At 41.5% G+C, this 27,388-nt stretch overlaps 2 protein-coding genes across 2 annotated transcripts in view; both read right to left on the reverse strand.

The window, feature by feature from the left end:
- Positions 1-27,388, reverse strand: part of ppp4cb (protein phosphatase 4, catalytic subunit b) — a 276,860-nt gene that overhangs the window by 9,533 nt on the left and 239,939 nt on the right. The gene's annotated exons all lie outside the window — the stretch shown is intronic.
- Positions 697-26,159, reverse strand: LOC307147057 (integrin alpha-M-like). The gene is made up of 31 exons (XM_079851510.1): positions 25,929-26,159; positions 23,920-24,025; positions 23,239-23,342; positions 23,058-23,128; positions 21,761-21,875; positions 21,511-21,641; positions 21,185-21,327; positions 20,593-20,743; positions 20,098-20,248; positions 19,869-19,942; positions 18,863-18,980; positions 18,616-18,749; positions 18,349-18,495; positions 18,019-18,219; positions 17,729-17,862; positions 17,076-17,221; positions 16,757-16,905; positions 16,092-16,223; positions 15,923-15,996; positions 15,664-15,805; positions 15,293-15,391; positions 14,116-14,195; positions 13,885-13,971; positions 10,598-10,676; positions 10,323-10,418; positions 10,068-10,154; positions 9,800-9,910; positions 9,592-9,705; positions 8,479-8,589; positions 6,851-8,358; positions 697-1,105 (listed from the first exon to the last, which is right to left on the reverse strand). The coding sequence occupies exons 1-30, from the start codon at positions 25,966-25,968 to the stop codon at positions 8,227-8,229; spliced, it is 3,459 nt and encodes a 1,152-aa protein (XP_079707636.1). The 5' UTR covers positions 25,969-26,159; the 3' UTR covers positions 697-1,105; positions 6,851-8,226.

Consider the following 27,388-nt stretch of genomic DNA (forward strand, 5'->3'; position numbering starts at 1 on the left):
CAGGCAGGTGCTGAACTCAGTCCTTCATCAGCAAAGTGTGGATGATGAAGGGTTACAAACTCTACTATGTGAGGTGGAAGCCATATTAAATGACCGTCCCATCACCAAAGTGTCAAATGATCCTAACGATCTGGAACCCTTGACCCCTAATCACATCCTCCTGTTGAAAGGCAAACCTGCACTCCCACCTGGGCTTTTCGAGAAGAGTGATTTATACACAAAACGACGTTGGAGGCAAGTTCAGTTCTTATCGGATCTCTTCTGGCACAGATGGATCCGGGAGTACTTACCTCTGTTACAGGAACGACAACGGTGGTCTAAGGACAAGAGAAGCTTCATCATTGGAGACAGTCATTGTGGCGGACTCTACTGCCCCTCGCGGATCCTGGTTATTAGGGAAGGTACTGCAGACCTTTCCTGACTCACGAGGACTTGTGCGGTCTGTTAAAGTCCAGACCAAATGCAACATTCTGGAGAGACCAGTCACAAAGATTTGTCTTCTGCAAGAAGCTGGATAAAGACTGATGTATTAGACATATGTAGCTCACATGGACATTATAAACTGAAAGCACGTATGTGCATGATGGACATTTTATTGGCTCCATTGTTTGTATGGTGTTTAATTGTTACATTATTATAGAGTAACAATTAGGGGCCGGTGTGTTGTAGCCAATTTTGATATTTATGTTTTTTGTTGGTGGTAAGTTGCATGGGGGTGACGCTCTTCCACCTGCACACCAGGGGGCATAGGCAGGGCATCACAGTGGTTGTGGAGGCTATAGCTATGAGGAAGTCACAGGTGAATAGTGACAGGGAATTACGATCTGGGGAAGCCACACAGTTTTTCAACCGTGCATGTTCATGATGGATTTTGTCATGACCAGTTATTAGCATCATGTTTAATGTTGCTTGCATATGTACGAGCTCAATTTACATCAGTAATGCAAGCAGCAGTGTTTGTAAGTCATTTTACTCTGCATAAAATAAAGTGAAAATCGAATGCCATGGCAGACCTGATTTCTTGCACCATTACGCGTGGGAGACGACTTCAAATTCCCTCAAGTTTTTTTTTTTGTGGTACGATCGCCACTACAATTGTGTTTCCCTTTCGTGGTCACTCCGAGTTACGTCGGATGACGACGATTGGGGTTTCGCCTAGAAGCCTATCACCTTCGAGTATATAAAAACGAGCCAATGGCAATGAAATGCCATGGGTCTGCGGAATTTGCATAGCGTAACTCCGCCCGCCGCAGGGGGTATATAAGGAAGTACGCTGCACAAATGCAGATATGTTTTCGCTTCGGAGCCGAGAACTTCTCCACTCCTGTAAGCCAAATATTCTGAGTTAGTCTTATCTTACCTTCGAGACGAGCGAACTCTCCGGTGTTGGTGTGACGGCGATTTCAGCGAGTGCTCACTTCCCTGCTGATCTGTTCAGTGATCTGACAGTTAGTGTGTTTCTCCCTGTTCGCTTCAGCATCCGCGGAGTTTATCCTCTCACAAAAAGAGCATTGCACGTGGCACGTCTTTTTAAAGATGCCTCGCCCGTGCACTTCTGGTTGCGGTCGCGAGATATTTTTCTCTGATGGGCACGATCTCTGCTTGGCGTGTTTGGGCGGAGGATTCGGCTGTGTTGCCGCCCTCGGGCGTGCCAGCATTGTCCGAGTCTGATCCCGAGCTGACCGCCATGCTTTCCCGGGCAGCCGCGGCCATTGGTATTGAGTGGTCCCCGCCACCTGATCCAGTGCGCTCGCGGCTGGATGATTGGTTTTTGGGAGCGGCCGCTGACACTCGTCGCCGCCCAACCCCAATACCATTCTTCCCGGAAGTGCATGAGGAAGTCACGCGGTCCTGGAAGGCTCCCATGTCTTCCCGCGATCGTTCGTCGGCTTTCTCCGCCTTTCCTCCCCTCGATAGAGCTGATGCTTGTGGGTACACTGGGATTCCCACGGTTGAACGTTCTGTCGCGATGCAGCTGTGTCCGGCAAGCGCTTCATCACGTGGTGATCCAAAGCACCCGTCCAAAGCCTGTAGATTCTCGTCTACTATGGTGGCGAAGTCTTACAGAGCGGCGGGACAGGCAGCTGCTTCTCTGCATGCCATGGCCATCTTGCAGGTTTACCAGGCCAAGATGCTCCGTGACATGCACGAGGGTAGGACAGACCCAGGGCTCTTTGATGAGCTGCGCGCCGCCACCGACCTCGCTCTCCGGGCGACGAAGGTGACCGCGCGCTCCCTGGGTTTGGTGATGTCCACAGCTGTGGTCCAGGAGAGACATCTCTGGCTGAACCTGGCCGATATGCGTGAGCCCGAGCGGACTCGTCTGCTTGACGCTCCCATATCCCAGGCCGGCCTTTTCGGCGGTGCAGTCGAGGATTTTGCCCAACAGTTCTCGACTGCCCAGAAGCAGACTGAGGCGATCAAGCACATTCTGCCCCGGCGTGCTGTTGCTGCTAAGCCACCGGTACAGAATCCTCAGCCTGCTCGCCGCCGAGGGCGCCCTCCTACGGCTCCCGCCCCTCCCACACGGCCCCAGCAGCAGCCTTCATCTGGGCCGCGTCGTGGAGGAAGCCGCAGGAAGGCGCCACAGCCCTCTCCAGCCCCGCCGCCCGCTAAACGCCAGGCCAAGCGGCGCTCCTGAGACGGGCAGCTCAGGATTGGCTTTCCTTTCTGTCCAGGAGGTGGTAGCAGGACCACTCCTTCCCCCGGTGGAGGGCCGGGGGAGAATCTTTTGTTCTCCACTCCCCGCTGCTCGTCCCACGACGGGCAGCACCCTAATGTGGTTAAAGACAGAATCGAATTCCCCAATCCTGAGCCCACAGAGCTCGAGGGCCACAGTGTGCGCCACCCTCGGGTCCCGCCACTGCCGCCCTCCTCTGTCCCAGAGGTGCGGGATGACAGCACGCGCCGCCAACGGGCCACGCTCCTCTCATCCCCCTCTGTCGCCAGACCCCTGCCAGAGCACGCCCCCGTGGGACGCGCGCCCTCCCCTGGCCTCCTCTGGCAGGACGCGGTTAATGACCGTGCCCCCGCACAGGGCCGCTATGCCACCCTCGCCGGTGCCGGTCATTCCGCCTCGCTGCCCCACCGACGGTACGTCTGTGGTTCGTATGACCCCGCTGGTGCACTTTCTGGAGGCCTGGCTAGAGCTTCCCAGACTGTCCCGCTGGGTCGCGAGAACCATCAGGCTCAGCTACGCGATTCAGTTCGCGCGATCTCCTCCCCGCTTCAGGGGAGTCCGCTTCACTATGGTCGGTGGCAATGCCCCTGTCATGAGAGCGGAGGTCGCCACCCTGCTGGTGAAGGGTGCGATCGAGATTGTCCCTCCAGCCGAAATGAAGTCCGGCTTCTACAGCCCTTACTTCATTGTACCCAAGAAGTCCGGTGGGTTACGGCCAATCCTCGACCTGCGCGTCTTGAACCGCTCCCTTCACAGGCTGCCGTTCAAGATGCTAACGGCCAAACACATCCTCCAGTGTGTGCGGCCGCAGGATTGGTTTGCAGCGATCGACCTGAAGGACGCCTACTTCCATGTCTCCATTTTACCTCGACACAGACCGTTTCTACGGTTTGCTTTCGAGGGGCAGGCATACCAGTACGCGGTTCTCCCTTTCGGGCTAGCCCTGTCTCCTCGCGTCTTCACGAAGGTCGTCGAGGCAGCCCTTGTTCCCCTCCGGGAACACGGGGTTCGCATCCTGAACTATCTCGACGACTGGCTAATCCTAGCTCACTCTCGAGACCAGGTTTGCGAACACAGGGACCTAGTGCTTCAGCACCTAGTTCGTCTGGGCCTTCGGGTCAACTGGGAGAAGAGCAAACTCTGCCTCGTGCAGAGGATCTCTTTTCTCGGTATGGAGATCGACTCGGTCGCCATGTGCGCGCAGCTTACGAGCGAGCGCGCGCAGTCACTGCTGACTTGTCTTCGCCAATTCGAGGGCAAGAGTGCGGTTCCACTGAAATTATTTCAGAGGCTCCTGGGGCATATGGCATCCGCAGCCGCAGTAACGCCGCTGGGATTGCTTCATATGAGACCGCTTCAGCTTTGGCTTCGCGATCGAGTCCCGAGGTGGGCATGGCAACACGGCACGCTCCGAGTCCCAGTGACTCCAGCCTGCCGTCAGACCTTCACCCCGTGGGCGAACCTCAATTTTCTACGGGCCGGAGTGCCCTTAGAACGAGTTTCCCGGCATGTTGTTGTATCAACAGATGCCTCCAACACGGGCTGGGGCGCCATGTGCAATGGTCATGCTGCCGCGGGCTCCTGGACAGGACCCCAGCGCCTTTGGCATGTCAATTGCCTCGAGTTGCTGGCTGTACGTCTCGCCCTGCACCGCTTCCATGCGCTGCTCAGGGGCCAGCACGTACTAGTCCGATCAGACAATACCGCAACAGTAGCGTACATCAACCATCAGGGTGGTCTGCGCTCCCACCGTATGTCGCAACTCGCTCGCCACCTCCTCATATGGAGTCAGAAACATCTGAGGTCGCTTCGAGCCATTTATATCCCGGGACACCTGAACCAGGCGGCCGACGAGCTGTCTCGAGTTCGGCCTCTCGCTGGAGAATGGCGACTCCATCCCCAGACGGTCCAGCTGATTTGGGATCAGTTCGGCGACGCACAGGTAGACCTGTTTGCCTCCCACGACTCGTCCCATTGCGACCTGTTTTATTCCCTGACCGAGGGCACGCTCGGCACGGATGCACTGGCGCACAGCTGGCCGCGGGGCCTACGCAAGTATGCGTTTCCCCCAGTGAGCCTTCTTGCGCAGACCTTGCGCAAGATCAGGGAGGACGAGGAGCAGGTCATTTTGGTTGCCCCGTATTGGCCCAACCGGACCTGGTTCTCCGAACTAGTACTCCTCGCGACAGCACCTCCCTGGCCAATTCCTCTGAGGAAGGACCTCCTTTCTCAGGGACGGGGCACCTTATGGCACCCTTGTCCCGATCTTTGGAACCTCCACGTGTGGCTCCTGGACGGGACGAGGCAGGTTTGAGTACCCTACCACCTGCGGTGGTGGCTACCATCACTTCCGCTAGAGCATCGTCCACGAGACATGCCTATGCGTTGAAGTGGAACCTCTTCGTCAACTGGTGTTCTTCTAAACATCAAGAACCCACGAAATGCCCGATCAGTGTCGTGCTTTCCTTCCTGCAAGAAGGGTTGGAGCGAAGGCTGTCTCCCTCCACCCTGAAAGTGTATGTTGCCGCCATTGCCGCACATCACGAAGCAGTTGATGGTAAGTCTCTGGGAAAGCACGACCTGATCGTCAGGTTCGTCTGATCCTCCTCGTCCTCCCCTCGTACCCTCTTGGGACCTCTCAGTGGTTCTAACTGCCCTGCAGAGTGCTCCATTTGAGCCTTTACAGTCAGTGGAGCTTAAGTTCCTGTCAATGAAGACAGCGCTCCTGGTTGCATTGGCCTCCATCAAGAGGGTAGGGGACCTGCAGGCATTTTCGGTTGACGAAGCGTGCCTGGAATTCGGGCCGGCTAACTCTCACGTGATCCTGAGACCCCGGCTTGGATACGTGCCCAAGGTTCCTACCACACCCTTTCGAGACCAGGTAGTGAACCTGCAAGCGCTGCCCTTGGAGGAGGCAGACCCAGCCTTGGCACTGCTCTGTCCAGTACGCGCCCTCCGTGCTTACGTAGACAGAACGCGGTGTTTCAGGACCTCAGACCAGCTCTTTGTCTGTCATGGTGGGAAGCTGAAGGGAAAGGCTCTCTCAAAGCAAAGGTTATCTCACTGGATAGTGGATACCATTGCTTTGGCATACCAGCAGCAAGGTCGTCCGTGCCCCCTTGGTGTGAAGGCCCACTCCACACGTAGTGTGGCTTCCTCTTGGGCTCTAGCGCATGGCGCCTCGCTAACAGACATTTGTAGAGCTGCAGGCTGGGCGACACCCAACACATTCGCGAGATTCTATAATCTCCGAGTAGAGCCAGTTTCTTCTCATGTACTCGCTTCAACCAGCCGGTGCTAGATTCTGCTCAGGTGTCTTCGCTTGCTCGCCTTTCCTCTCCACGGACGGGATACGTGCGGTATTTCTCTCAGGTGAGTCTGATAAGCTCTGAGTTCCTCCAGCACTGGTGACGTCAACGCCTGAGTTATGCCAATCTGCCATAACGCAGCTTTTTGCGCTTGACTAGGTGCCTCCATGTGCATGGTTCCCCCTCTGGGCGACCCCCACATGTGTATTCCACTGTAAGTCTCCTTGTGAGCGTGTGTCTTTCCCTTGGCAAGCCACCTTGCCACCCCTGGGGTTTAAAATTCCACCTGCGGCTGGACACCCCAGTGATTTTCCATATGCTGCCCTCTGGGTCATATGTGTATTCTAAGTCCCCCCCATTAATGGCTGGGCATAATTGCATATTTCTCTCTGGAGATATGCTTCCCATTGTACCTTGGTATCCCTGTGTTAAGTAGGACTCCTTCGTTCGTGCTAGTCTCACAACAGGGAGCTCAGACTTACGCAGGGCACTGGAAGACAGCCGAGGTGGCGTGATTAGACTGGAACCCCAATCGTCGTCATCCGACGTAACTCGGAGTGACCACGAAAGGGAACGTCTCGGTTACGGATGTAACCCTCGTTCCCTGAGTGGGAACGGAGACGTTACGTCTTCCTGCCACTTCCGCTGTACCGCTGAAAAACGCCTGGGGCCAGTCTCGGCTCCTCAGCGAAGACATATCTGCATTTGTGCAGCGTACTTCCTTATATACCCCCTGCGGCGGGCGGAGTTACGCTATGCAAATTCCGCAGACCCATGGCATTTCATTGCCATTGGCTCGTTTTTATATACTCGAAGGTGATAGGCTTCTAGGCGAAACCCCAATCGTCGTCATCCGACGTACCATTTGGCGGATTAGAACAAAGTGTGATGAAAACAAAACAAATATGGAAAAAAACGACACAAGATTTGTTTATTATGTTCACGAGAAGGGTCGAATATGTGATAAATGAACGGTTTCTTAGTTTTTCCGTTTAGAAGATGAATGAAGTTCATTTATATATTGTTTTGGGGGTTCAAAACAGCTTGCCAAAGCAAACTTTCTGGAAAAGTTCGCTATGACTGGTAAACGCTTTTTTTACTACCATTGTTCTGTGGAGATTACATAATTGATAGCTGTGCGCGGAGGCTCCGCCTTCTTTCACGTGGAAATCTTTTCCGGTTCTCCTGTTGAGTCTGTCAAGGTCAGAGGTCACATGTGAAAACACACTGGAGAGCTGATTTATAGTAGAAAATTAGTTGTAGTCTACTTCTGATGATATGAGTCACTGACACTGCTTTTCATGTTTCAATGTTTAATTTTATGGCAAACACAAATTGAGGCATGCATAAATAATGACACAAAAATAAGTGTAATGGATAATGCCAAAATTATTTAATTTTGGCTTTTGTTGGTTTCCTTACCAACACTAAGTGCCACTTTAAATATGCCAATATTGCAAAAAAAGCTAAATAAACAATATATTAATATAAAGCAGAAAGAATTAAACATTTTCAAAATCTGTAGAAATGTGATAAGAAAACAGAATAAAAAGTAACAAAAGGCAATTGCGACTTTTTCTCTCACAATTCAGACTTTTTTCTGTAAAAAATGTTTTTAATTTTTTGAGGAAGAGCTGGAGGAAGTGTAGAGGGAAGTCTGGGCATCCCTGCTTAGACTGCTGCCCCCGCAACCCGGCCCCGGATAAGCGGAAGAAGATGAATGGAATTCTGACTTTTTTCTTTGCAACTTGAGTTTATATCTTGCAATTCCCCCCCCCCCCCCCCTTTAGAACTGTGACATATAAGCTCACAATTACGAGTTACAAAGTCTGAATAGCGATTCTGGGATATAAACTCGCAGTTGCAAACTTTTCTCAGAATTGTGAACTGACAATTATTTTTATTTTTTTCAGAACTGGACTTTAGAACTCACAATTTTTATTTTTATTCTCACAATTGCGAGTTTATATCTCGCAATTTTGACTTATTTCTCGCAACTGTGACTATCAAAAATATCTCTGCTACAGTTCACACTCACAGTCATTATAAGTTTTCATAGCAAAGAAGGAAGTTAAATATTTGAGATGCTATAAATACTTTCATTGTGGTAACTCGTTGCATTCACTGATAAGATAATGATGAGTAGTGATATGAAATAAGTTCAAAATTGTCCAGTTTTTATTCTAATTAAGTTGTCTGAATCAGGCTGGAATATTTCGCTACACTGAGGTGTTAAATTCATGTTTCATTCTCAAGCCCACAAAACACATCAGTACTTGTATCTTCTAACTGTTTGAGTGCACAATATTGTGTCATGATTGGCTCTTCCTCCTGCAACATCTGCTTGTACTGGCTTTTGAAGAACCCAGCCTTGTAAAGGGAGAAAATATGCTGTAATAAACTGTACATGCTGTAAGCATTTAAACATATAGATTGTGTAGACAGGTGAAAGTGCCAGCGATTGAAACTGATGTTATGATGGTGATATACTTTATAGAGTGCCGCTGTGATGAGAGCCAGTAGCAGCAGTCCTCCTATTACTCCTCCAATGATCTCTTTGGTCAGGTTCACCTCCTCGTACACCTCCACTTGAGTGTTAATCTGCAAAGTGGAAAAATGTGAACAAGTGAATTTTAAAATGCAGTCAGAAGTGATCTCAGTGTAACAGGAAGTCCCCCTCCTTCCTCCTACACAGATGCTCCATCAGACACTAGAGACATTATAATTTGATGACATGATTGTTTACTATGTACATTCTTTTGTTATAATGCATCGGTTTTAGTGTTTATGATCCACATCCCTGTCTCTTGTGCTGTTGTAATTTGTTTTATAATGCTATGCACTACCATTAAAAAGTTTGGGATCAGTAAGATGTCTTTTTTAAGTTATTAATACTTTTATTCAGCAAGGATGCATTAAATTGATCAAAACTGACAGGAGAGACATTTATAATATTATAAAATATTTCTAATTCAAATAAATGCTGTTCTTTTAAACTTTCTATTCATCAAAGATTTCTGAAAAAACATATGCAGTGGCACAAATGTTTTCAACACTGATAATAATAAGAAATCTTGAGCAGAAAATCAGCATATTAAAATGATTTCTGAAGGATCATGTGACACTGAAGACTGGAGTAATGATGCTGAAAATTCAGCTTTGACGTCACAGGAATGAATTTTATTTTAAAATATAATAAAATAGAAAACTGTTCTTTAAAATTGTAATAATATTTCACAATATTACTCTGTTTACTGTATATTTGGTCAATTAAATGAAGTCTTGGTGAGCAGAAGAGACTTTCAAAAACATATTCTTTCAGACCCCAGACTTTTGAACAGTAGTGTTAGCACTTTTGACTCTGTGGTATTTGCACAGGAAGTAGATCTGTGTGAAAGAATGTTGTAAGTGCAATTGTCTATATATTTGCAAGAAGCAAAAAGAGAAAAGTATGTGGTCTGAAAAAAAGAAAGAATAAATCATAAATCAACAAATGATAAACTATAAACAGTAGACTGCTGTTATAGATTCCCTCAAACAGAGCACTGTTTTGAGAGCTCTTTTTACAGTCATTAGACTTGACATGAACGATCACTGAATCACCTGGACAGACGGTGCAGTGTGTAGAGAATCAGAGGAAAAGAAAATGTATTTGCTCTTGTCATAATCCAGAGACGCTGAACTGACCAACTCAAAAACTGCAGCCTTGAGTCCAGTCTGAGAGAGACACAGATCATGACAATAAATGATCAAACAGTTATGAATATATATAGTCTGTTCTGTGATATGAATTGCTTTAAAAGTCAGATACCTGCTCAATCCATCCAGAGCTCACATTGCCAAATATATTATAGAGTTTCCTTTCATTCTTTGAGAGAGTGACGTCACAGCTGAACACGGCACACACCGCCACAGAGCAGTTCTGACACACACACACACACACAGAGAGAGAGAGAGAGAGAGAGAGAGAGAGAGAGAGAGATTAATTAATGTATGTTTAACATATACAACAGATAAATCAAATAAATTGTGGAAAACAAATGAGGTAAAACAAAACTAAATTTAAAAAGTGTCCTCACCACCAAACGATGATTTTTAATAATGTCCAACAACGCAGAATTGGTGATAACAGGCTTCGTCATGTTCACGCTGTCACAGTCAGGTATCTTTAAAAAGAAAGTGACATTTCTTGGTGACATTTTAAAACAACTTTCTAAAAAATTATGGGTGAAGGATGGGATGCCGTTTTTCTTCCCTACATCATACAGAAATGATTTAATTAAATTAATCAGTATACCTGTATGACTTGTGAGATAAGAAATAAATTCACACACTTGCAAATTTGAATCAGTCCAGATGTCAGTATCACCAAGTTTCACTGGTACTCTGATGAAAACTTTTAACGTTAATTCTCTGAGTTCATTTTGAACCTGAAAGAGAGGGGAAAAAATGAAGAGTTATGTTCAGGGTGGGCATTTTTAACATTTTCTTCTGTTGATAAAATAAATCCTGTTAAAATCTGTCATTCAGCCTTTTTGAAACATTAGATTTTAGTGTACTACAAAACCTTTTTATTATCTACTTTAAGATAGAGAATTTGAACTGATACCTTTAATATCTGCTGGACCGGTTTCATAAGATCCCTTTTCCCTGAAGTAAAATTAATGTGGATGGTGGAATTTTCATGCCTTTTATTTAAAATGAAGAAAGAAAATGACAATATTACAGTATAGGATAAAGATTTTTTTAAACTAGATGTACCGCATCGCGGTACAAAATATGACCGCCGCTCAGGCCTGCACTGGCTTTCTACAAAAATAAATGACGTGGAGTAATTTGGCTGTATTGCGTGTTTATGTATATACCTAAAAAAAGTAATAGTATGTGCATGTCTGTCTGTGTGTGTGTGTGTGTGTGTGTGTGTGTGTGTGTGTGTGTGTGTGTGTGTATGTGTGTGTGTTTGTGTATGTGTGTGTCTGTGTGTGTGTGTGTGTGTGTCTGTGCGTGTATGTATGTGTGCGTACATGTGTGCGCGTGTGTGTTTGTGTGTGTGTGTCTGTGCATGTGGATTTGTATGTGTGTGTATGGGTGTGTGTCTGTGCGTGTGGATGTCAGTGTGTGTGCATGCTTGCGTTTGTTTGTATTCCTGCATGTGTGTGTGTGACAGTATCATCCTAAACCAGCAACCCTTCTCTCAACAGCACCATCTACAGGCCGATGAGTGTACAGTCATTAAATGTGCACATAAATGAATTTATTTTATACCCCCCCCATGGATGAAATTCTACAAAACTTAGCAGAGGATACCCCCAGAGGATGTCAAGTTAATCATACACATGAAATATGGTGCAGTTCTGAACATCTCCACTGAAGATAGGGGCAATTAAAGCAGAATAATATTGCATTTTCATTTTTTATTGGAGGGGCGCAAATCACAAATGAGTGATTATGGGCTAGGTTGATGTGGGCCCTTAAGAGCAACATACCATAAAAATTTCTTCATCCTCGGTGCCACGGTTCAGGTAGTTATTTAGGAAAAACTGAATTTTTTTGGGTTTGGGGGGGGGCCAGCGCGGGGGGGGGGGGGGGGTGGCCCCTGGGGACCAAACGAAATTTTTCCGTAGAAGTCTAGTGGGGCTACATGCCCACCAAATTTCATGTTCCCCGGTGTTTCGGTGTCCCTGGTATCGTTGACGAAAAATTTACGGGGGCCCCAGCGCAGGGGGGGGGGGGGGAAGTGGCCCCCGGGGACCAAACGAAATTTTTCCGTAAAAGTCTAGTAGACCAACATACCATAAAAATTTCTTCATCCTCGGTGCCACGGTTCAGGTAGTTATTTAGGAAAACTGCATTTTTTTGGGTTTGGGGGGGCCCAGCGCGGGGGGGGGAGTGGCCCCCGGGGACCAAACGAAAATTTTCCTTAGAAGTCTAGTGGGGCTACATGCCCACCAAATTTCATGTTCCCCGGTGTTTCGGTGTCCCTGGTATCGTTGACGAAAAATTTACGGGGGCCCCAGCGCGGGGGGGAGAAGTGGCCCCCGGGGACCAAATTAAATTTTTCCGTAAAAGTCTAGTAGACCAACATACCACAAAAATTTCTTCATCCTCGGTGCCACGGTTCAGGTGGTTATTTAGGAAAAACTGCATTTTTTGGGGTTTGGGAGGGCCCAGCGTGGGGGGGGAGTGGCCCCCGGGGACCAAACGAAATTTTTCCTTGGAAGTCTAGTGGGGCTACATGCCCACCAAATTTCATGTTCCCCGGTGTTTCGGTGTCCCTGGTATCGTTGACGAAAAATTTAAGGGGGCCCCAGCGCGGGGGGGGAAGTGGCCCCCGGGGACCAAATGAAATTTTTCCGTAAAAGTCTAGTAGACCAACATACCATAAAAATTTCTTCATCCTCGGTGCCACGGTTCAGGTAGTTATTTAGGAAAAACTGCATTTTTTGGGGTTTGGGGGGGCCCAGCGCGGGGGGGGTGGCCCCCGGGGACCAAACGAAATTTTTCCTTAGAAGTCTAGTGGGGCTACATGCCCACCAAATTTCATGTTCCCCGGTGTTTTGGTGTCCCTGGTATCGTTGACGAAAAATTTAAGGGGGCCCCAGCGCGGGGGGGGAAGTGGCCCCCGGGGACCAAACAAAATTTTTCCGTAAAAGTCTAGTAGACCAACATACCATAAAAATGTCTTCATCCTCGGTGCCACGGTTCAGGTAGTTATTTAGGAAAAACTGCATTTTTTGGGGTTTGGGGGGGCCCAGCGCGGGGGGGGGGGGGGGTGGCCCCCGGGGACCAAACGAAATTTTTCCTTTATTAGTCTAGTGGGGCTACATGCCCACCAAATTTCATGTTCCCCGGTGTTTCGGTGTCCCTGGTATCGTTGACGAAAAATTTAAGGGGGCCCCAGCGCGGGGGGGGGAAGTGGCCCCCGGGGACCAAACAAAATTTTTCCGTAAAAGTCTAGTTGACCAACATACCATAAAAATGTCTTCATCCTCGGTGCCACGGTTCAGGTAGTTATTTAGGAAAAACTGCATTTTTTGGGGTTTGGGGGGGCCCAGCGCGGGGGGGGAGTGGCCCCCGGGGACCAAACGAAATTTTTCCTTAGAAGTCTAGTGGGGCTACATGCCCACCAAATTTCATGTTCCCCGGTGTTTCGGTGTCCCTGGTATCGTTGACGAAAAATTTAAGGGGGCCCCAGCGCGGGGGGGGAAGTGGCCCCCGGGGACCAAACAAAATTTTTCTGTAAAAGTCTAGTAGACCAACATACCATAAAAATTTCTTCATCCTCGGTGCCACGGTTCAGGTAGTTATTTAGGAAAAACTGCATTTTTTGGGGTTTGGGGGGGCCCAGCGCGGGGGGGGAGTGGCCCCCGGGGACCAAACGAAATTTTTCCTTAGAAGTCTAGTGGGGCTACATGCCCACCAAATTTCATGTTCCCCGGTGTTTCGGTGTCCCTGGTATCGTTGACGAAAAATTTAAGGGGGCCCCAGCGCGGGGGGGGAAGTGGCCCCCGGGGACCAAACGAAATTTTTCCGTAAAAGTGTAGTAGACCAACATACCATAAAAATTTCTTCATCCTCGGTGCCACGGTTTAGGTAGTTATTTAGGAAAAACTGCATTTTTGGGGGTTTGGGGGGGCCCAGCGCGGGGGGGGAGTGGCCCCCGGGGACCAAACGAAATTTTTCCTTAGAAGTCTAGTGGGGCTACATGCCCACCAAATTTCATGTTCCCCGGTGCTTCGGTGTCCCTGGTATCGTTGACGAAAAATTCAGTAAGGTGACGGGAAAAAAAAAAAAAAAAAACTTTGACAATCCCTATATGACCGCTTTCGCTAGCTACGCTAGCGGCGGTCATAATTATTATTATTTCTATACAGAAACGTGGAGCAGAGCACTAACCTTATCAAGGCAATATAGATGGCATACTTGACATCAATGGTTTTCTGTTTGTTAAACTCACTGTTGATTGAGTGTTTGTCATTCCCACTGTAAGAGATGGAGGTTTTGTTTATTAGTAGCATTTATCTGTTCCTGATGAAATGATCATGTGAGAATCCTCCTAGAGCTCATGGTAAAAGTGTTTTACGCTTTGAGTTCAACCACTTCTAGCACACAAAGATGATGTCATACCTCGTGACCGCAGCAGTAAACGTCACATTTTGGCCCAGTGAACTTTCTTTATTAATACTGTATGTAATCTCAAACACAACCTAGAATTTGAATGAAAAAGACAGAATAAGACAAAATTTTGGACTAATTAATGTTGTTGCAAGTCATATATCAGTGTAACATGTTGCAGTCACACATCATGAAAGTTGCTCTGGATAAGAGTGTTTATTAACTGCTTTTAGTTTCGTCAAGTCAGTAAATTAATGTATATAAGTATACGAGTAGAGCTGGACAATTAATAGTATTTTAATCGTGATCACGATTTCTGCTTCTCTTAATAAATGAAGCATAATCATTGCGATATTGGCCTGTTAGTTTTTTTTTCCTGAAAAATGTTTTTTTCTTTGACATTTCCATTACCTTGTATCAGTAATGCCGAGTTCACACTGAACGATTTTAGGCCCGATTTTCGCTCACCGACAGGTTTTGTAGGATCGGTGACAAATGCCCGAAATCATAGGCAAATCAGTGTAAAACCTCCTGTCTCCGATCCATCGTGCCGTGTGCACACACCAGCAACTGAACGTTACCCCAGATAGCTGTGCAGTGTGAAAAGAACAGTGACCCGACTACTATGAAAATCGTGCAGTGTGAACTCGGCATAAGAAGCCTCCACAAGCTTTCATACTTGGGGTTGCCAGATTTCAAGAGTTTAAATCCCCCAATCAGAGCTTTTCTCTTAAATTGATAAATTATCCAACAATGGAACAACAATGTTTTACTTAATCTTCCCAACTTTAACCATGCGCTGATGATCTGAAAATACAGGCAAACATGTATGTTGGAGTTCAGCGATCTCCATTGTGACATTCTGCTCAAATGAATGAATGAATGAATGAATGAATGAATGAATGAATGATCATCTGTGACTAAATCTGTGAGAAAACCTTCCAGGGGACTAATTGTAATAAATCCTAACATGAATCTCGACTATAAAATAAACCCTGTCTATGAGTTGAGATTCTCTTGATTTGTGCTTGCGTGGAAGTGCAATAATTCTCATGAAATGTAAACAGAAATGTCTCAAATGAGAATAATTGTTATTAATTATTTGAGCAAAATAATGATTTTCAGTTTAACCATTAACATGCATTCCTCCACATGAGCAGATGTTCGTGTCAGGGGTGTGATAATTGACCTGAGTGTTTCCCTTGAGGATGGGTTTACTGATCTGGCAGGTGGTTTCTCCCAGTGTAACTCCTCGCTCAGCATCCAGAGACACACACTCCACTCTGCCCTGCTCATACAGAACATTTATCATATATTTCAACATACACACACACACAAACATATATATATATAAAACATGCATCTATATAACATTGCATTTGTTACAGGGTTTGAAAATATTTGTTAAATAAATTAATGCTAAATTAATTTTTAATGTGGCTCTGTAATTTTAAATTTTCTTTGAAAATGTATTGCATCTTCAGTGTTTTATAGCTATTTTGCTTTAGGAATAGCATTGGTATCATTATTAACTAGTGTTTACCTGTAAACTATGTTTACCTGTTTAGATGTGATTCTCCTGTAGGAAAGTCCAAAGGGGTATTTGAGGGTGAAGAGAGTGTTGTATGAGTTTTCTCCTCTGTTCTCTGCAAACACTGTCACGTTGAGCTCCTGCATTATCCCAACCTCTATGTTTGTAGATCTGGATCACAGAAACCAAAGAGAGATATATTAATACTTTCATAAGCATCAAGATGGTTCGGATTTATTCATTTCTTGCAATACTTCAGTTCAGAAACAGAGCAAATGGTTTGCTCACCCAGAGAAATTAAAATCCATTCGAAGGTCGTCAACACATACATTATCAGTTCCACAGTTTATCTCAAAATCCAGCTGTAAAATAAAGTGAAGGAACAGAAAAATTCATGAATTATTAATTTGTGATGAAGTTCTGCTTATTTCTGCTCTTAACACAGATGAACTCTTACATTATGGTCTGTGGTGGTCTTTATCTCTGGCAGCAGTACTGGTCTCAAATTGTCCATACTTCCTAATGGAAGACCCTCAAATGTGAATGTTATCTGATTGGCCAACGGATTCAGAGCATCTTCTGAACAAGCCTTATGGAAACAAGAATCAATGTTAATAACGTGATGTTAATAAAGTGATGTTAATAACAAAACACTCTACGATTATACTTGGGTCACTTTTGTTATGCAATTGATTCTTGCAATGTCCTCATCATATTTCTTGAAATGTTGAATATAATATTAAACTCAACATCTGCAGTTTTATCAGTTAAGTAGACTAGATATAGACAATATATAGATTAATGGTTCTTTATTTCCATCCTATCAGGTTACATACTGTTAGACATCCTGTTCATTTTCTTGCTGCTGTGTAAATAATCAAGTTATAATTATTAGTTTGTGTTGTTTAAATATTTCTATTTGGAATTTAAGCAGAAGATCATTTGTATCTACAGTTTTTTTAATGCTAACACATAAGTTAAATTGTAAAAAAATGCATTGAATGTCTGAGGTATAAGTATAAGAAACAGAAATTACCCTTTTAGTCTAAATTTTAGCCAAGATTCATCAGATTCACTGAAAATCTACTCTCAATCAAAACAAAAATGACATTTGATGCTTACCTCTATAAAAAAAGCATAACTTTTGCATACTTCCAGCAACCCAACCTCCATCACATCACTGAGGAGCCGGTTTTTGAGTGAGAAGTATGCACGATATTTCTGTCGCTGGGCATCCAGCGTTATGGTATAATTAATATTTGCAGCCAAACCTAGAAAACGTGTTTGAACATAAAAGCCCAAAAATATTAGCAATGCAACAATCTGGGATTTCTAGACTCTAGAGCACACCAGAATACTACAAACCTTGAGCAGAATATATGACCATATGGGATGTAAGAACACAAAACCGTGTGTGTATGTGATTATATTATGAATATACCTTTTATGCTATGTTTGTATCCGCTCATGGTGAAGCACACAGTCAGGCTGTTTTTCAGTGGATTTGTGCAGTCTGATTGGTCACCAGTTGGTATTTTGGTTGGGTTGTAAGTTACTTTAGTTTCCAATTGCATGATGGGTCTGGACCTGAATGATCCAAATATATGAATGATTCACATATGAACACATATGAATGATTATGGCTGAAACACTGTATTTGTACACTAAAAAAAATGATTCATTGACTAGTTGAATTTACTAAAAAAAATTATGTTAATTGGTTCCACATAATTCATTTTAGCTACATTTAAACAAATGCATTACGTTGAACTAAGTTCAACTTTATGCATTTGTTTAAATGTAGCTAAAATCAATTGTGTGGAACCACTTACGATAAAAACATTTAGTAAATTCAATGAATTTACTGAAATCATTGAATTTACTAAAAAAAATTACCGTAAGTTGTTCCACACAATTGATTTTAGCTACATTTAAACAAATGCATTAAGCTGAACTTAGTTCAACGTAATGCATTTGTTTAAATGTAGCTAAAATGAATTATGTGGAACCAATTAACATTTTTTTTTTTAGTAAATTCAACTAGTCAATGAATCATTTTTTTCAGTGTATATATTTTAGTTCTTTATAAAAGACCTGAGAAGCAGAACTGCTCCCTTGGACCCAACAGCAATGTCAGGAAGGTTGTCTCGAGTCTGGTCTAGAGAAGACTGACTCAATGAAATCCCAAAGAACCGCAAACCTGGTTGCACAGATGATCCAGCAATCCTCTGTTTCATTCATAAAACAGATAACGAATATATTATGAAGGGAGTCAAGGAAAAGTAATGCAAGAAAGGTGAACCACGAGGCTGAATAAATGATAATAGAGTTCATTTTTATGTGAACTATCTCTTTAAACTGCCACCAACCCTCGTCTTTTTCACCTGTGAGTATTTGGAAGTGATCCCTCCATCTATCCCATTGAAGATGTAGATGCTGCCCTGTCCATCCTCCTCTAAAGGAGCTCCAACCAGCACATCCATGAAACCATCACCATTCAGATCTGCTGGACTGGCCAGAGAAGAGCCAAACCGACCCCTCTGACCTGCCATGCCCACCAGTGTATCCGAAAAAATGAAGTTTGCCTATGGAGATATAACAGAGAAAGGAGAAACAGGGTTAAACAGGCACAAATGTACATTTATTCACTCTTACTTGATTAACTTTCTTTAAAAATGTTAGTCTTAATTGAATCTCCCAAAATAAACACTGACCCGACGCGTGAAGATGTAAACAAACACTAAGCCCTCCCGGTCAGACTCTATGTACGTTGGTGCCGATACCAAAAGTAGGTCTGCATTGGAGTCACTGTTCAAATCCACCACACACACCTCAGCTCCAAAATATGAGCCAATCTGAGGCTGAGAAAAGAGGAAGAGAAGCAATATAGTTACCATACAGCTATTCGAGCTCATGTACTTTCACTCGCTTACATTAATTTGTGATGTGCTAATATTTTACATAAATTTGAGTGTTACAACCTTAGGAGGATCCAGTTGTTTTAAATTACTTTGATCAATTCTTGAAACAGTTACTTGTCCCTTATGCTTGTGTCTTGGTGCTCCCATGACTGCATACTTTGCTCTGGACATTGTTGCTATTGCCAAGGAATAACCTGTGAAGAAAATTGACTTAGAAGTATTATTAGAAGTATACTTAGAAGCAGAAGTATTCTGATGTTTTGACTGATTTATTTTTGATTTACACAATCGAAAAAAGAGATCTCACCTAAATAACTGTCATGCTCACTTCCAGCTTGAAAGTCATCTGATTTATCATTTGGTTTGTACAGCTGATATCCACCCTTCCACTGGAAAGCTCCCACTGCGGTCATTATCATATCTGTCTGAATGCAGATAACATTATAAGAATAAACAGAAATATTTAAGAAATAATCTTTCCACACAAGTTTACAAGCATGCAAAATCTACAGTGTGTTTTTCATTGAGGTGGAAGAGTAGTTAAACATCAAAACAGCAAACGTCATGGATATCTATGCTTGCAACAAATGCTTTAAAAATAATAATAACTTGATTCATGAATGCAAACAGCTAGATTTGATCTGATGCAAGTGAACTTCCAGGTTACTTTTATAGCACTTTGCATAATACTTATGGTTTCAAAGCAGCGTTACAAATAGCACCTTACAACTCTAGCAGTTCATTTGACCTGATGTAACATTGAACTGTATTAAAGGTTTAGTTAGTTCACCCAAAAAGTTGTCCCAAAACTGTTTCTGTCTTCTGTTGAACACAAAAGAAGATATTTTGAAGAATGTCGGTAATCAAACAGCTGACTAGCCATTGACTTCCACAGTAGGAAAAAATACCATGGAAGTCAATGGGGCTCATTAACTGTTTGATTACCGACATTCTTCAGAATATCTTCTTTTGTGTTCAACAGAAGAAAGAATACAGTTTTGGAACAACTTGAGGGTGAGTAAATAATGACCATATTTAAATTTTTGGGTGAATTAACCCTTTAATGACCATATTAATAAATTGTTGTTCAATTAAATCTAAAACTGAAAGTACATTTCAATGTAAAAATCTAAATTGACTATAGTAAAGTGTGAAAAGCATGGATAGCATGCAAAGACATGATTTAAATTAAACAGAACAGTAAAAAGAGCAATTCAACGGCTCCTAATTAATTTCAGTAAAACTATTTCTAACCCATGGATTTAATCTTTTTCATTAGTTTGGTGTCAAATAAATGAAATACACAGAATTACATTTGATGTAAATGCTGCACTAAACCCGTCCTGTGCAAACTCCATTCGAGATGAATCTCCAGAGGTCTGGGTTCCTAGCAAATAAAAGCAGCAACAAGACAGTTAACTAAAAATGTATTATTTTAAATCAATCCATTGAACAAAGTGACTGTACTAACATGACAGCTGATAAATGTAAAATGTAAACATTTTCTCTGTAATTAATTTTTCATTCCCTCTGCAAACATACCTTCAATGGCAATAATGTTCTCTTTGAGTTTTTCATGAATACTTTCCAGCGCATCAAAATTGGTTACTTTGAACACATGGTTATTGGTGGGTAAAGATGCAATAATTGCCAGCTCCCTTATTGCTTTGTCAATAGCAAAAGCATTGCCAACCTAAGAAAATTCAATGATGATTGTAACACTTCATGAATGTAATGATTTCAATAACGGTTTTTGATTTTTTAATATTTTAATAACCCTCTTTTTTTTTGATGAATGATTTTTATTTTAAAAAGTGGATAGAAATTTTCATGCACATTTTTACAATGGCCAGATCAGATCTTGTGTTTGTTCACCGAAAATTTCAAATCTCACAAAAATTTTCCAAGACAAATCACATCAGCAAAGAATGCATGTTGATTTTGCCTATCTAGATCTGAATCAGTATAATCACTTTTTGCACAACTAATATAGTTAATATAGTTTTTTAATTTAGCAGAGGCAAAATCAAATCTTACCCCAATAGCATATCGTGTTATATTTTTAGCTTGTGCTAGTTGAACAGCTTCAGGCAACATGATTGAATCAGTTGATTCACCATCCGTGATAACAACCAAAACTTTACTGGCTGATGGTCTTGCACCTCCATTACTTCCATAAAGCTCATTCCTATTGAAAATAAAATAAAATAGTACAATATATTTAATCAACAATACAATTATGTAACTGTATAGGACATTTTTCTTATTAAGTTTACATTGCTTGTCTTTGAAACCTTGTTAAAATTATGAAGTGCTGTAAAAACTTATGAAAACTCATAAAAAGCTTAAGACTTGTAGTAGTACCGTATGTGTATCTATTTATTCCTGCATTTAATATCATGTGCTTTTTGAATGATTGCTCAGACATCTATCAGTTTTTCATTTGTATTATCCGTTTTTCTTTTTTTGGGGTGTGTGGTTATATTTTTAAATTTAGGATGTGCTCCTCACATCTCACTAAATATCCTGTTAAATTCATTTTCACTTTAAGTCTTTCAGTCAGAAGTAATACTACTTTTAATGGCATAGATAAAATAATTCCAATAAAATATCAGCAGTCATGTCTCACACAAGGTGTTTTATAGCTGTTGCAGTGTTTGTCCATCCTCCCTGTTGAGATATCCCATTCACTGCATTTTCCCATGCTATGGCGTCTTTGACTTGAAACTTGTAATGAATGACACATCGTGAAGAAAACTGAGCAATGGCAAACTGTAAGATAGATAGATAGATAGATAGATAGATAGATAGATAGATAGATAGATAGATAGATAGATAGATAGATAGATAGATAGATAGATAGATAGATAGATAGATTTAGTGCCTGATGCGCTGAAAAATGGGGGTAAAAATCATGGACAAGCTAAATCATAATAAATGCATGGATTATCATACCTGTGTATCACGATCTACAAAACTTTTGATAATTTCTATAACAAAAGCCTTCATCTTATTAAAATCCACAGGACGTACACTTCCAGATCCATCCATTAAAAAAGCAATATCAATTTGTGATGTTGGGCATTCTGAAGTTGGAGAAATGAATAATTGCATCATATATTAATTTAATCTGAATAATCATGTAATACAGTATATACAGTATGAAGAAGACTTGCTTGGATTTGGTAGAATGCCATACATTTACCTCTCAGAGCCGTTGGCACAGATCTGCTCACAACATTATCTGGACTGATTTTAAAGCACATGCCGTTGTAAGTGGTTAAACCATCACAGGTCTTAGGTATGGTTGGACCACAAACCTGAGAGAAATTAAGATTTTATTTTCAACATGACACTCTATTCTGGACTTTAGTGTAACATTTGAAGCTTTACACTATGAAAATTTGTCAAATCTAATATTAATCAACTATTTTGGACATATTTTAGATTGACTGCAAATTGTAGGTTCAAATGTAACTTTAATTCAAATTATACAAACATATACATTCACCAAATCTTGCATTTGTCTTCCATGCTTCTTCTGCAGTCAAATTGTTAGTATAATATTTTTAGGATATGATAGCATTTTTAGGATATCAAAATATAGTTTCTCCAAGCATTATTAAACAATGTAGAAAAACAGCACTAATATTTTTTATTCTCACAAAAATAGGGATTTAAGGGATCATGAATTAAGAAATCAAATTTTCCTTGATCTTCATGTACAGTCAGATGTTCTTTGTCTTAAAATCGTTTATTGCTGTTTATGTGTCAGTAAATCAAGCCAGTGTCTAAACGATCATCTTGACATGGTTTCTCTAAGTAACATAAAAAATAATCTGTTATTTTAATTGTGATTAAATTATACACAGAAAGCGATCAAAGAACACTCCCTTTCTAATCGCTGGGGCTGTCAATCACACAGCACGAGTTCTGGACTCTTAAACTCACGTTATAATCAATAACGCCATCTACACTGCACAATGAAAAATCTATTGTGTTTGCACTTTTAGTTATAATGAAATCATTCATGAGAGCACAAAAACCGTGCTGTAATGACGAGATCACTGCATTCATGTGCTCAGCAGACATCGGCTGTCATCGGCTACAGTGTTTATCGCTGCAACCTTTCATGTGACGGGAGTAGATCTAAATATAATACTATAATCAACACTTTTCACTATTAGTTCATCTCGACAGCTGTAATGGTAAAAACATAGTAAAAGATTTTGAGAGAGTTCCATATGTAATACTTATTTCATATGCAAAGATGTTAGCCAATCATAACAGTGGGCGTTTACACTGAAGTCTCACGGCAGACACGCCCCTTAAAACAGAGCGTTCAAATCAGAGGTAAAATCAGGGTAGAGAATTGCCTTTTATTTCTAAATTATGACAATTTTTGATGTAAAAATCATACCAACATAATAACTATAAGTGCACCTCAGGAAACATAAAATAATAAAAAAAAGTTCATGACCCCTTTAAAATATGACACTTACCACTGCTCTTGAAGACTGAGGATCCAGAGACATTGAAAGTCCAAGAGACATGTTGACAGCCCCATTGGTGACTGTTGCATAAAAAGTTTTTTTTTTTTTTTTTTTAAGAAATACTATCACGAATAATAAAACAAATATATATTTTTTACATACATGAAAGCAAAATTTACAAACAAAGTACCGGTAATGGGCAGTGTACTGCAGTTTCCTTCAGTGACAGCACAACGATATATTCGTCCTCTTTGAGTTTGACTGTGTTGTATTAAAGGATCACTCACAAGTAGACTATGGAAGAAGACAGGAGAATAAGAGAACATGTTGAAAAAGGAGACATCTGTGGTGTGCCTGGTTGGGTGTGCGGTTTCAGTATGATGCAAAAACCTCTGATCGTATAAAATAAAAAATATATATATATATGGACATCACCATAATTTTAAGTTATTTTTAGTTAAGTTTTGCAAAATATTTTTACATTACAGAAAATCACAGAAAGTGGAAATCGGAATTACTGGCAAAGCATTAGGTGGAATTCAAAAACTTATGAAACTGTATAAATTAAAAAAAATATTTTTAACTGAACCAGAACTTAGAAGTTCTCAAATGTCTACAGCATGACCTACTGTACATTACAGTGACTAATGTAGTTAAAATTACTTTTAAAGTTGATACATTTTAAATGTACTAAACTGCAACTTCAACATTAATAATTTTGAATAATGTTACAGCTATTAAGGCTTTTAATAGTTAATATCCATATCTGTCCTGCATTCAAATATTCAAAGTAATTATTAAAGTACTTGTTTTCAACAGCCTCAGCTTAAATGGCCGACGGTTGAGTGGTCTGTAACACTGGTGAGCTCACCTTGCACCTCTCTGTATCACTTTATAGCCAAAGCCGCTGTTTGCACTGTTTGTAAAGTACTTCCAGGTCACAGGATCAATGTTGAAGGCCATTAATGACTGACATACTAACATGTAAAAGAAAGGAAAATAACATGCCTTTAAATGCCTCGTAATCTTGAGTGTGATTAAAAACAGTTAGCAATGCATCACTCTTAAAGGGATACTCCACTTTTTTTGGAAATAGGCTCATTTTACAACTCCCCCAGAGTTAAACAGTTGAGTTTTACCATTTTCGAATCCATTCAGCCGATCTCCGGGTCTGGCGGTACCACTTTTAGCATAGCTTAGCATAGATCACTGAATCGGACAAGACCATTAGCATCTCTCTCAAAAAAATGACCAAAGAGTTTTGATATTTTTCCTATTTAAAACTTGACTCTTCTGTAGTTGCATCGTGTACTAAGACCGACGGAAAATGAAAAGTTGTGATTTTCTAGGCTGATATGGCTAGGAACTATACTCTCATTCCTGCGTAATAATCAAGAAACTTTGCTGCCGTACCATGAGTGCAGCAGGCGTAATGATATGACGCAGCGCCTGTTAGACAAACTTAGTCCTCTGTAACTTGGAAGTTACCGAGCTGGGGACATATCATTACGCCTGCTGCACTCATGGTACGGCAGCAAAGTTTCTTGATTATTACGCAGGAATGAGAGAAAATCGCAACTTTTCATTTTCCGTCGGTCTTAGTACACGATGCAACTACAGAAGAGTCAAGTTTTAAATAGGAAAAATATCAAAACTCTTTGGTCATTTTTTTGAGAGAGATGCTAATGGTCTTGTCCGATTCAATGATCTATGCTAAGCTATGCTAAAAGTGGTACCGCCAGACCCGGAGATTGGCTGAAGGGATTCGAAAACGATAAAAAACTCAACAGTTTAACTCTGGGGGAGTTGTAAAATGAGCCTATTTCCAAAAAAAGTGGAGTATCCCTTTAACCCTGTAAAGCCTAAGATATGAAATAATAGTCAAATTTTCGATTAAAACAAATTGTGAAATGGAACAGTTTATTGAAACTTTGGACAAAATCTAAAAAACTAACACTCAACAAAAAACACATAAGCAACTTGTTTTTTGTTTGTTTATTATACTTGATACATCAGGCTTTTATGGCTCATATAGTATGATGTGGCCTAGTAAAAATATGGATTTTATTTTATCTTATTCAGAGGCAAAAATATGCAGTTTGGTACAGATATGATTTATATGGTCAAAACGTAAGATGGAATTCTGATAGCTTGTACTGTAAAACAATACACAACATGCGTATAAATATCACTTATCACTCTGTATCAACCAATAATATGTCTTTAAATGCTAGTTTTAATTGTGGGAGAAATGTATAATGCAATGAAATACACTGATGATTAAAATAAAAAAATAAATGTTCCTCAGATGGATCATATTTGATGCATGCATTTCAGTGTGTATGTACAATCAAGTAAACTTAAGTTGCTTCAGTCCAGTAAATGTTCATCTTTAAATATAAAATAGAAATAGTACTAACAATATAAAATTCATTATTGCTTTTACTTTCTAAAAATCAGTGAAGAGACACATGTGCAACAACCTGAAGGTGGAGATTTTTACAAATATAATAAAAGGTCTTTCACTTACTGAAAAAGTATGAACTACAGACCATTCAGATGGCAGTTTTTCAGCAAAGTTTTGATCGTTTTGAGTCCATAGAAATGTGTGTATCAAATATGATACAGTAGGCTTTTTATAGTTAAATAGATTTACAGCATTGTATCAACAGATCAGACAAAATTATTTGCAATAATGCCTATATTTGACGTTATCAAGTTTAATCAAGCAAAAGACCACATATAATCCAAAGTTTACAGAGAGTATGTTGTATATAATTGATGAGTTTTTGTCTCTCGTATAATTATTCTATCATTAGGCAAAGTCATTTCAGTATAGCTTATTCCACATGTTTAATTACAGAAAAAACTTGATCTTACCACAAAACAAACATGAGAGGAATCGAAAATTCCAGTCCATTTCTGGATACAAACAGTGAACAACAGGAACCGCTACTTGTGGAGTATTTGGTGGGAATGAGAGATATATCGAATGGAAATAGACTGATGCATGTGACTACAGAGGAACTGCCACACTAGTGATAATCTCACATCGGGACGGGTCCGAGTCTTTCGTTTTTTCTGTCCATGCTTCCTGTCAATCCCAGAGCTGTTGAAAAACAGAGTTACGACACTCCCATGGGAACGTTGGAATGCGGAAGTAACGCGTGTCGTGGAGCAGCCGATAGTTCCAAACACTGATAGTTCCAGCACTGAACTGATACACATGCTGCTTGTTCATGGACTATGTGGTTTACAAAAAATGGGGCTCATGGGGCTCATGGGGCTTAATTTTTCATGAATGAAAAAAATTGAAATAATTGTAATTATTTACATGAAGTTATAGTAAAATACAGTGACTAAATAATAATAAAGCAAAAAAAAAAAAAAAAGCAGAATAAGCTTAAAAAAACGCTGATCTACATCAAAATATGTAAACTGAACTTGCATCAAATTGTCACACAACTTTATGCAATCAAACCTGGCAGTCGAGAAGATTTCAAAATTATTTATTTCAAACACCCAAACTAGTATAATTTCAGACCGTAATCCTGCGGTGGAGCCAGGGGGACGTCTGACAAGGGTGGAGACGGTGGAACAAGGGAGCCTGGTGGAGCTGGTGGGATGACGGGCCACGGCGGAGTCTTGCGTCCTTGTGTTCTCATATACGTCATCATCAACCGTCAAAGTATAATTCCAATATTTAAGAACGCAATTATAGAGGGCGCATGAAAGTGCCTGGATGTTTTCTTGATATTGAGGATGCATCGAATGCAGACTTGAGAGAATCGAACCGTTAAAAATCCCAGAAGACGCTGCGGGCGGTCGATGTATGGAAGCCTGTAAGCTTTAAACTTGTAGTTTAAAACGCTCATACGCTCGAATACGTGACAGCTCGTGAAAGTAAACATTTATCTGTCTCTTTTGCTTAATTTTAATAAAGTGATAAAGACCTTAAGAAAGCAGCAGTATTTTTACAAGGCTACTCATTTTCACAAATACACATGGTAAAATAAAAGAGATATAAATTTATGAAAACAATGTCTATAATAATATGAAAGAAATGTTTAATAGGTTGTGACATTTGTTTGTGATGTTGTGTTTATTGTGCTTTGCTCATTAATCGTTATTTGCTGAGATGGTCAATATCTCAATTCTCACAAAAGATTACTTGTCTTTTGGTCAGTGTTTAACACTATTGTTCAGAAGTTTTAAACAATTTGTTTATTTGTGAAAAAAATATTGGGCAATGTAAATAAAGGCATTTATCATTAAATATTCCAATCTTTTTTCTCTTTTCATTTGTTCAGTCCTGTCAAATATTGAATGTACGATGACAC

This window comes from Squalius cephalus, assembly GCF_949319135.1.
Source record: "Squalius cephalus genome assembly, chromosome: 19".
NCBI classification, from domain to species: Eukaryota; Metazoa; Chordata; class Actinopteri; order Cypriniformes; family Leuciscidae; genus Squalius; species Squalius cephalus.